This window comes from Fulmarus glacialis, unplaced genomic scaffold, assembly GCF_000690835.1.
Source record: "Fulmarus glacialis isolate BGI_N327 unplaced genomic scaffold, ASM69083v1 scaffold34, whole genome shotgun sequence".
Classification (NCBI taxonomy): domain Eukaryota; kingdom Metazoa; phylum Chordata; class Aves; order Procellariiformes; family Procellariidae; genus Fulmarus; species Fulmarus glacialis.
The window spans coordinates 34448-46355 of record NW_009208404.1 but is presented as its reverse complement, the minus strand read 5'-3'; the positions used below and the strand labels follow the sequence as shown (position 1 = coordinate 46355).

Here is an 11908-nt window from a genome sequence, read left to right as displayed (position 1 = left end):
GCAACAATCCCCGCTCCCCCCCCCCCCCCCCGCCCCGTTGCTCACTGTCAGGTAGTTGCTCATAATATCTCCCTCTATCACCTTTGTGCTTTAGGGTGTTTGAGAGGGATGTCTTCTTTTGATTCTTGCAGATCAATCTATAACTCAAAGGAGCTACTGACTTGCCTGATAGCAAGATGGGTCTCTCTTCAGCAACACTTCACCCAATGATTACAAGCAACTGCTTCTGTTAGAGTGGGTGAGTGTGCTTGTGCAGGGATCCTGAGAGCCTGGGGTGCTCCCACAGTATATAAAGTACCTCATTCAGCAAAGCACAACAGCTCCTGAGCTATTGCTGAGCTGCTCCTTGTTACCAGATAGATTAGAAAGGAGGTATCAAAGCTTACAAGGGAGTGTGATCAACTTGGGATCACCTTGAGCAAACAGGCATTTGCACTGAGCAGAAGCTTGGCTCCAACCACATTATCAGGAATTTACAACACTCTTTTCTAAGCTGTGACTTCATTCCAGTGCTAGTTCATCTCTGAGAGTTGCATTACCTTTCCTAGCTACAAACTCTCTTGTGAGCCTAGCTGCTACTCACCATCCAGACATTTAGACCAAAACACAGAGCTGTTCACAGTTTTGCACAACTCTAAACTATAGGCATAGAACATTATTACCTCTTTTAAAGTCAAGCAGGAACCAGCGATAGCAGAAGTAAAAGTGAGTGTAATCTCCATTCTGGTGCATCAATTCAAAAAGCTCTGAGTCTAGAATCTAAAATGCAAAGCATCAGCTGTCAGTATCTTGTCTGAAATTAGCCAGGATCAAAGGTGTTGGAGGCTGGTTATGACTCTCATGCTGCTCTTTATCACCTGATCCTGTGGTTAGTCAGCAGCAGCTGCTTAGCGCAGATCTGTCTTTTTACTATGTCTGCAGAATGCCTATGATGTGGGTGCCCTGACACAGACTAATGAGGTGAAGAGTTACTGCTCTGCAGGTATGACGTGGCAATAGTCAATCTGCACTGTGATTTTAAAGGTCCAAGCAGCAAATTACAGATCCTACTGATTTTCAACAAGTGGCAAATTTTCATCTTCCCACCCAACTCTACTCTCAGATTGTAACATAGGAGCTGGGGTGCAAAGAGTGAAATCCATTTACCTGGAGAAAAGAAGGAAGTGAGACTTTTTGATCGCAAGTTTGTAATTCTGATGAGCAGTGGCACAGTTCCACACTGCAACATCTAAGCTCTCTGGAACTGAACAACTACTTGCCAAATGTCTGATACGTGCCTTAAATGTGTAAGTACTTCTATAATCATTCCTCACAGACGTCATCCTAAGGGCTGCTGGATAAGCAGGGGGGCATCCTCTGACAGTCTTGCTACTCAACAGAAACACCGCAGCCATATGTTCAGTGCTGCGTGCATTTGCCGTGCTGGCCACCTTCTTTGTTGACTGACCTCTATTTTCATTACTTTTTAATATCCCACCTATCAAACCACATAATGGCTTATCCTGATGTTCTCTTCTTTATGCTAATCTTGCTCAGGTGCCTGGTGCTTTAAGGAGTGGAATGTCTAGGCCTTAATCCATCCAAAAAAACTCCGTTCAGCAAGCATCCTGTGTGAATACAAATATAACTATGGTCTATTTAAACCTGTAAGAAATTAAGTTTGTGCCACAAATATCAGTGTTTTCTCTTCCAAAAAGCAGTGAAGACTGGATCTTACTGCTATTTCTCATTGACTTCAGTTGGAGCTAGACTGAGCCATAAATGGGAGTCATTACACTGTCTAGCTGGTGTACTGGAGGCAGAAGTTTGGGGTGTTTGTTTTGTTTGTCAAGATGAATTGACATGCTCTAATACACACTTTTCATTGTGACAGCAAATGCCGTCCCCTGAGAAGCAGGAAATCAGTTTGGGGCTGCATAAAACAATTCTTACCCTCCCCAGCTCTGAAGTACAGATGACTAGGAACCCCAGTCACTGGAGTTCCTGCCCTTCACCGTGGCATCAAGCTAGTTCTGAACCTCAGCCGCAACCTCATCTTCTTTCAAATAAGATTCAGAAAGACTCACTTGGATTAGGGACCGCATGTTGGCAAAGTGTGTGTCCATGGCACCTCCATTGGGGAAGTTCTGGCTCATCCTCTTCATCAGGTGGCTGAAGCAGCTGTAAGCCAGTTGATCTGCAGATACAATGCAGAACGCTCAGTGTTGCTAATTGTGTGATTTCTTTGAACCAAAATAATGTACTGCAGGAAAAGGGAGAAACAGCGTTTTCCCCTTTGCTGTTCCCTAATCCTGTCACCAGTATTTAGATGAAACAGAAGACAGTGCCTGACTATGGACCATTTTTACTGGTTATGTTTCAAAACAACCCAGCTTGCAGTTGAGTTTTCAACTTCAGCAACTGCAGGAACACAGCTGCTTTGAAAATTTAGTAAAATTTAATCTGGAAGTCAGTGAGTGAACAGAGAATCCCCGAGATACTAATGTTAGCCATTTCAGCAACAGCCGCATGTAGAGAAAATATGAATCAAGCGCTGGAGGTTTGATTTTCCTGGTGAGCTAGCCCTGGTTAATGCATACAACTTCTGAAACAGCATTTCCAAAGAAAGACCTCCCTAAAGATACCAACGTATTCCGAAAAAAACCCCTTCCTACCATTGTCAAGTATAACCATCAAAGGAGCCAGGAGGTCACACATGCCTTGAACATAACCAACTTCTAGGTGCTCCCAAACATAACTGCAGAAAGAAGAAAACACAAGAGATAATAGGATTAAAAATCCTCTTCCTGCATGGTGGCCTCAAAAATTTGTCTTGCACCTAAAATACAACTCCTTTTGGAAGTTTTTAAGTGTCTTGTTCTAGAGTGCTGTAAAAGATAAAGCTAGAAGTCCAAGAACTACTACAACAATTCAAATCTTCCAACACACTGGTATAAAAGGACGAGTATTTCTGCTGTTTTTTTCTAGGAAAACTCCTAAAGGCTTTATAAACAATCCACGACGAGGACAGAGCAGCATGTGAGACAGGAATATCTCCTGTAATACGGCTCTTGCTGTAGGCTCTTAGTGTGTTGTGAAAGGGTAAAAGAATGTGATCAATTGTCTACTTACAGGATGAATTAACTACTATCGAACTTTTCTCTTCCTGTTCCTCAAAAGCTAAAAATTGTATTGAAGTCTAATTTGATTATGTGAGATCAAATCTTAAGCAGCTGTTGGATGTGTGTGTCTCAGAACTTTTTGACACTTCACGTTCCAGAGTATTTCACAGCTCTGTATTGTCTTCTGCTTGGATAGAGAGGACCATACCTTACACACATGGCTTGCATATCAATAGTTTGTGAAAAACAGCTAACAAAGGCATAACAGTCTTTGGAAAAAAAGCCCAGATTTTTAAAAGGTACCTGGGTTTTTTTGGCTTTTGTTTTCTTTTTTCCCCTAGGTGGAATCTTGGTATCTTTTCCAAGTGTTAAAGTCTATGACACTTTCTGCTTTAAGGTAGAAAGAGAATCTTGAGGTAGAAAGAGAATCTTCTCAAGCCTGCATTCCAACCTTGGACCACCTGTCATACTCATGCTCTCTAACCTACCACCCTACCTGTTCTTCCTTCTTGCAAGTTTTAAGTTCATTAGTGAGAATTTTTATACAGGCTATTATTTTCATATTATTATAGTTTATGAATTATGACAGAAAAGTGAAAAGTAGTTCAGTTTACAAGCTGTATTACCTGCACATGACATTTCGGAGTTTCTCCAGGTTGTCGGCAGTAAAATACCAGTAATTCCGATCACATCTCTGGACATCTTTATCAATTCTGTGCAAATTTAAGGCAACAGTGTCCAATAACTCTATCTAAAACAGAAAAGTTTTAGTTAGATCTGCTGAATGTAGAGCATTCCCAGGACTTGGTGCAGATTCGCTCTGAGAATCAACAAACCAGAAATAGTACAATTATACTTGGGGCACGTGAGAGCATCGAAATACTCGATTACTGTATCCCAGGTAAAATGCATACACTTTCACTGGTAAAGGTTCCAAGCCTGCCCTATTTCCAAAGGGTTATTTCTAGTTGAACAACTTCAGCAGAGAGAAAGAGAGAGGCAAAAACTCAACTACAAATCTGTTGACAGCAACGCTAACAGAGATGGTGGAGTCTTGAATCTAGATTTAGGTTGTGGTTCAATTTGATTAAGTGTGGGTTTTAGTTTGAATTAAATGACACTGAAATCTTACAAGTGGTGTGTCGTCCACATCCCCACACCTCCCTCCAGCCCCTGGAAATTTTTAGCTGCTAGAACTGTACTACGTTCTTTTCCTTGCCCTCCCACTCCAAAAAAGACCCAGATTTTTCGTGCGGTCTTATTTCCAATCTAGCTCAAAATCCAGATGAAAAGATTTGGATGCAAAAATCCTCAGTTATCATCCCACCACTTGTAGTTCTAGTTTGGGATTGTCTCTCATTAAATCCTATCTGAAAAAGTACAAGTCTTTGCTAGAAAAGCAATGCTGTGCAGAGAGATGATGATACTTATGTTGTGACCTACTGTGTAGGATGCAGCGCAGACAGAAGCAACATCCATTAAATAATCCACCTGGGAACACAGCTGCTCTTCTGATACAGAATCCTGAGACTGCAGTACAATTGACTTGGCTTTCTGCATACGTGGTATGTCTGGATCAGTCCTTTCCAAGTCAGTGCTAGCTTCTTCTTCAGCCCCATCTTCAAAGGAGACACTCTGTCCGTCATCGATACTGGACAGGATGCCTGAGGCCACAGAGTAGTTCCTCGAGGACGGCAGCCCAGAGTCGGGGGAGTCAAACTCCACAGACTGTTGCTCTACGGCAGCTACTGCTGCTGGCATGTCAGCAGACACCATGGTGAAAGTGGGGTCGTCCTGACCTTTTGAATCCCGCTCCGCTGAGTCCGTTTCATCTACAGATATAAAGACCTGAGGGGGGGCAGGGGAGAGAAGATTCGGATAAAGCAGGGGAGAACAGAGAAGCAAGAAACGTTAATGTAGCAAACAAACCTCCAGCCACGAGAGAGAAATGACTACATTACTTCAGCAAGCAAGATCACTGATTAATAGAGCTTTCCTGCATGCAAATAGTTGAGAGCTCCTCACTCAGTCTTTATACTGAGACTGTAAGTCTAAAAATAATACCAATTTATGATCTCATAGCCGTCTCCTATGATGATGTCTCCCCCTTTCATAATCTTAAATTAGAAATACCTTGGAAAGCAGTGAAGCTTCCCTACCTGCAACACCAACACTAAAAACATCTGGTCATTGCAATGTATCTTTGAAGAAGACCAACATACCTCAGGCCTCCAACAATCCAGTTCAACTACTGCTGTTTGAAGGCAAGACTGGCCTTCAAATTCATTTCACCATGCAACCAGTTTACCTCTTCTCTTGCTAAAAAACTCTTTCTTGAACTATTTCAAGTTCCCTTCTCTCTTGCCTTGCTGAAATTGGTTAGCTAACTGAAGTCTGCGTAAGTAATGGATGCTCAGAGACACTTTTGGCACACACATGCCAGCTCTCCTGTCCAACAATGTGAAAAGAAACCCATTTCTTGACTATTCAAGTTACAGAGAGGTTAAATTCAGTCTGCCTTTCTACTGCTTTAGCATTTTACCTTAGATTGACAAAAGTGCCCTCTCCCAAAATAAAAGCACACCCAACCTGTCAGTCAGGGACACGACAGAATAAAAAATACGCTTTAATAGTAGTAATCTTTTGCCCTATGCTGGATTTGAATAAAGGACCTATAAGTAAGAGATCTAGAAAGCTATTCCTCTACTGAGAGGAGGATCTTCTATAGTAGGTGAACCTTAAAGCCCCTTAGGCAGGTCCTGCTTAAGAACAGCTATAGACCACCCAAAATACAGACCTGCTCCTAGCTCTATTATGGAGGCACTACAGCTTCAAATTCTGTACAGGATTCAAGTAGCTCCAAACTGATGGAGTCTCTGCGTCCCTGGGCTGCACCTCTGCAAATGCCAAGCCTCCCGCGCTGCCCGCACCCTATGGGTGAATGGGAAGGGGGTACCTACATCGTTGCTGATGGTGGAGTCCCTGTGAATCAGTCGCTGGACGTGGCTGTCAATACTGCTGCCTGATGAAAACTTTGCCAGTGTGGCACAATGCGATTCTTTCTCTCGCTGCTTTACAATGACCTCACAGGCTTTCCACTCAGCCATGACCTTCTGATACCGGAGAGCAATGTCTTCATCCACCTGCAGACAGAAAGACAGATCCTGAAATGCTGGTCCTCCTTGAAAGAAAGCATTAAAATGAGTGGAAGCCAGGAGGGAGAGGTCTAAAGCAAGTCTAACGTCTCAAACCAAAAGCCGGAAGGATCCTGAAGCCCTCTTGCTAGAGCGCACATCACTGTGACTGGAGAACGCAATGACTGGAGCAGTGAGATGTTGCGTATTGACTGCAGGGAATAAACTATCACTGTAGACACCAGAAAAGATTCATATAAGCATGCGTATACGCTGTCAACAGAGCTTAGACATTGTTCAGGAAAGAACAAAAGATGTCACTGCCTTTCATGTGAAACCTCACATAGAAGTCAGATGCAATCTGATGGAGCAATTGCTGCCTCTAACCGGATTATTCCTAATTTCATTACACCTCCTTCCCCACTCCTTCTCTATTCCAACTCCAACATAGACCTTGTAATAAATTCCAGGTCACAGGTTTATAGACATCAGCCTGTACAGAGTTGGATGCTGGAAGAGACTCCTCAACAGTAGAAATCCCAGCTCACACAGCCCAGTCTTGTGGCTGCACTGCGCATGGCCAGATCCAACCACTCTGGTTTCCATAGTAATAAAACAGATTTTTGCCACTGCTGGCTTCCTCTGTTGAAAGACAGACACAGAACCCCGCCTTGGGCTATTAAGGGACATTAATTTTACTACTCTGTCACTTGTCAAGAGCTGAAGAGGAACCGCAATTGTGAGCTGGCTTCAGGCTCTGGACTCTGCTGGCTGGAGTTGCTACCAGAGCATTCATGCTAAGAGCTGCAGGCTATTTGTCACTTGAGGTAGCTGTCGAGTCATAAATCATAAAATACAACAGTTAGTGGAAGGCTGGAGGACAGCCATGTTTGGGAGTGCCCCAGATACTGACGGATGACTGCAAAAATATCATCAGAAGGCAAAGATGATAAATCACCCACGAGGACTTCAGTTAAGGACACGATAAGTTTCCTATACATGCAAATGTTATGACTGTTTTCATGTCATTCATTTAATAGACTCTTACATTCAATGGCAAGCTTCAGACTCCCAACAGCACGTTTCTTCGAGGAGTCGTTATTACTGTTACTTACTACTGGTGTTGAGTAGCTCATTAGAATTCCACATAAGGTTTGGAGCACCCCTGTGTTAGTATGGGAACTCAGGGAAAAAAAAAAAATTCTATAGGAGCTTGCATTCTGCAGATCAGATCTTTTATACCTTGCAACATATCTTTATGAATTTACTGTAATTCTTATCATACAAATGGACTCAAGTATTTATCTCTTCTTGGCAAATCTCTTACGTTCTAGCTGTACACATGCGTGTGACCTTTGAAGCTGGGGCTAGAATCCATGAGTTGTGGCTCCAGATCTCCCACTCTAAAAACTTAAGTATCTGGGTCCTTTTTTTAGTTCTAGACATACCTTCTATTTCTACACATGGATCATAAATCTGATGGTTCATATACCTGTGGAGAACAGAGATAGCAAAATGCAATCTATGCAAGAAACCTCCAATATCCTGTATTTCTTGAAAATTTGAGTTTAAAAAAAAAAAAAAAAAAAGAATGGAGCACCGAAGGCAAATGTAATAAATTTACACTGCTTCTGGAAGTGCTGCAGTTTAACCAGATCACTGCTGCTGAAGCTCTGAACCAAATTCATAGAAGTATTTGGAAGGGCCCTCCCTTTTTCACCAAGACAATAAGAGTTAAGTAACCAGTCCACGTGGCGCTCTACAAGAACTTCCTTTTTCAACTTGTGCTGGATGCCAAAAAGGGGTGATTGAGCAAGTCCCCTTGTAGAACAGATGTACTTTCCAGCAGGACTGCGGCAATGTGTCAGCCTGGCTGGATATCTGGATTTGCTTCTCTTCTGAGGCAGTTTGCCTGGCCATCAGGAGATGAGGCAACCAGCAGGACTTACTGCCCTCGGTGGTTTTGGAGGTACTTCATCTTCTTCTGATGCTGATGTCATGGGAGGGTAGGAATTTGCCTCAGCAGTGTTCAGCAGAACATTCTTGATGTACACACTATAGCCGGAAAATCTAAATATAAATACCTACAAAGATGACTGGATTCAGGGCGAAGAATCTGGATTGTGACCCAGTTTGAACAGTTAAGGGGTATATTTCTTCATCTGTGTTCAGAACTGGTTTATAAAAATCAGTTTGAGGAAAACCAAGTCAAATTGATGTAGCAATTTTTAGTAAGAAGAATGCTGCTTATAAAGTGCCCACTGTTTGCAAGATAGCCAATTTTTGCATTGCAAGGCTCTAGGTCAGGCCACCCTTCTGATCTGCAGGTGCTCACAGGGATATAAACTATCCCTTGGAATATAAAATAATTGGGAGTTAGCAAATGCCAAACCACTCCTTATCCATTTAATCCAGAACAGGATCAGGTACTGCATGAGTGTTACCTCCCTGGTAATAACACTAACAGAAAAGCAGATTAATGTGTTAATTATATTCCAGGGCAAACCTCATTACTGTTCTAGACAGTTCAGCAAACATTTGGGTGATTCTTAATGTCAGTTAAAAGCAATGTTTTATCAACATGCAAATCCAGACCTTACCCACAGGGCAGTGTCCTACTGTAGTCCTACGGCTCTGTGAAGGAGAACATCCCTTTCGTCGACAGTCAAGGAGTAAGGCTAGCGGCAGTGCTGGGGTCTGTAACGGCAGACTGGTGCTCCCACTACACATGAGCCCAAGGACTGCAGGAGACCTTTACACGAGTGGTGGCACTACCCTATCTGCTCATCACAGTAGGCCTATGCTTAAGTGCCTGCTCTGCACATGATCAGCTCTACAGCTGCATTAACCTGAACCTGTTACGGATCACTGAGGGCAATATATTAGCTTTGGCTCAGTACTGCAATACAAATGCCACACAGAATTCATAACAGCAACTACACTGGATCAGATAAAGGCTGATGTAGCCTAGCAGATGCTTACGGAAAGCATATAGGAGTAAGGAACTGGAGTACTGCTGTATTTTTCTCAGCACTCTGGCTTAGGACCACATCCAGTTTCTGTTCAATAAGCGTAGCTGAGTGAAGGCATGACTCTGCCATTTTACCCAGCTCTATCTGTTTGTACCAGCCTGGTTTATTATCAAAGCACTTGCCCAGTAATTGCAACAAATGAAAGCACTCAGCAAAGTAAAAACGGTGGTATTGCTATAAATAGATTAGCAAAGGGAGATAATATAACTAAGAGATGGGCAAATTGTGGTTTCATTAATGAAAACTATGTACTTAATGCCAAGTTTCAGACTGCGAAATAGGGCTGTGACATAACTTAGGCAATTATTCACTGATCAATGTTAGCAGCAGCATGGGAGATATTAAGAGGAATAATGTCTCATCTGAAATTGCACCTTGTGTTTTACAGAGGCACATCTTATTTAAGTCTAGCAAAAGCATAACGAACGTACAAATCAAACCTTCCTCTGGGTATTTTTAGCATCTAGACATTAACTCCAAGTGCACGTCAGAAGGTACATCTGGGCTGTTCACAGCTCCAATAGAATTCCGCACACGCAGTTGCAGTATTATATAGATAAAGTATTTATTTCAAGAGCATTCTGAAGTATAACTCAGCCAACACCCCCTATAAAAGAGGGATGACTCAAATTACTATCCAAATATCAATGTCTCCCCATTTTATAAGTGACAAATTTGTGAAAACAGCATTTGCTTGGGGCAAGTGCATGTCACAGGCAGAGGCTGAATGCAGGTTTCCTGACTTCAATAAAGAACTCCCTTTTAGTGATTTTCAGACGTGATAATGTGATATCATAATCCCTCGACGAACATGTGTCACCCATGTTTTCAGTAGCATTCTTCCCTTAGGAATATTAAACAATAATAAAGACTAACACTTGCTATTCAGAAAACAAAACCTATTCTGCAAAAGTAATTCAAATCCCCAGAAAGCTGTGCTTACCTGGTCCATTTCCTTTTTGGCCATGCCGAATTTATAGTGCCCTAACAAGAATGGCCATACTTCCTTTCGAATCTCATGCTGTACCCCACCGTAGTAAACTCTTCTTAGTAATTCCAGTTCCTTGTAATTCTACAGCAGTCAAGAGAAAGAGGTATTGAAAGTAATACATCTTTATTTTTCTCAGGCATGCTCACATACACTTAATACTAAGTACAAAGACACAGAAATGCATGCATAGCACTAAATAAACTTTGCAACTTGATGCATGCCTTTAGGGTCCTAGCTCAAATCCAGTTTAATGTAAGTTGTCATACCTCCCATGAAAATAATCTAACTTTTAAGAACTAGAGGAGTCATGAGATCAGTTGCTTTCATGTTAATTGATATCTTTGCCATCATCAGAGATGCAAAGGATAAAAGCGATTTTAAGAATCGACCCACTCTCGCTAGAAAGAGAAGTGATCCTGTGAAGACTAGAAAACACCTTTAATACTTCCTGGGGTCAGTTCTAAGGGATACCATGCTCAACGCAGCAGTGTATGGGAGCTAGTTTAATTAATCATCATAAGGGTATTCTGTTACTTACCTTCTTGTCCTTCTGATACTTGCTCCAGACCTCTTTAGTCAGGCCTCCTGCAGCACTGGATGGTTTGTCAGGTGGGATGATAGTGTGGTTCACGAGGGCAGACAGATGCGTTCGCACTGTTGACAAATGGCGGCAGTAGGCAAGCCCTGTGGTTGAGGAGGTAAACTTTTATAAATGAGCAATCTACCTAATATCAGCAGCCTCTTTTTGAAGATGAAGCTGTGGCATTTTAAACCTGCCACTAATAATCCAATATGAACTAAACCTGCATTGTACTGTATAAGAATGAAGAATTGCACAGAGCCAAAGATTAAATAAATCTTACGCAGACTAGTAAAATCCAAGTAGAGTATTACACTGCAACGTAAAGCTACATTCTGTCTTCACCAAGCATCAGTTCGCCCACTGCTATATGCAAAACCCACAAATAATGGAATTATGAAGCTATGATACTTGAGTCACGTCCACCCTACTGCCCTGAGGTGATGTGACTCACAACAATAAATTTGGGTTTGGACTGCTTTCTAAAACAAACATAACATGTTTTTTAGATAAGCATATGGTTACCACAAGGGCTGGATATAAGAAGCTTCACTTACATCCATAAAAGGCTCTGGAAACTATTTGCCTCTTCATGCTTTCACACAACATCTTTAATGGAGTTCTGTGGAGACACGTGGCAAGTCATAAGGACAAAGATAATGAATTTTATGCTGATCCCTATGACCTACACATAGCAATTCTTTCTCTGCACCAAGATTTATTTAGCTAAAGGACAACAATAATGACAAATTACACTTTTTAAAGCATTTCCCCCACCAGCATTTTGGCCCAAAACAGATTCACCTGGCACATTTAGCTACAACTGCTGCAGGTACATTGTAAAGGTCCTTGTCAAATTAGATGAATTGTTACCCTTCATTGTAATTGTTAATGCCTTGTTAAAGAAAACGCTTCCAGAGCTGAATTATATTAAACTAGAGAAAAGAACTAGATGCAATTTTTCTATAAAAATGTGACTTGAGAGTAGTTTAATAGGTTAGTTTTAATAAACTAAATTTCTTGCTGTATAACTCCATCTTTTTATGTTAGAAACTACTTGAAAATTGTTA

General features: G+C 41.8%; 1 protein-coding gene across 1 annotated transcript in view; it reads right to left on the bottom strand.

Annotated features, from left to right (window-relative positions):
• The window catches only part of SGSM2 (small G protein signaling modulator 2), a gene marked incomplete at its 5' end in the record, with an annotated part of 32436 nt that overhangs the window by 2303 nt on the left and 18225 nt on the right, over positions 1-11908 (bottom strand). Inside the window, 9 exons of the mRNA XM_009576455.1 lie at positions 663-759; positions 2067-2176; positions 2655-2737; positions 3728-3852; positions 4545-4949; positions 6062-6244; positions 10211-10339; positions 10797-10942; positions 11396-11460. Of these exons, the coding sequence (XP_009574750.1) occupies positions 663-759; positions 2067-2176; positions 2655-2737; positions 3728-3852; positions 4545-4949; positions 6062-6244; positions 10211-10339; positions 10797-10942; positions 11396-11460 (1343 nt within the window). The remainder of the gene's footprint in view (positions 1-662; positions 760-2066; positions 2177-2654; positions 2738-3727; positions 3853-4544; positions 4950-6061; positions 6245-10210; positions 10340-10796; positions 10943-11395; positions 11461-11908) is intronic.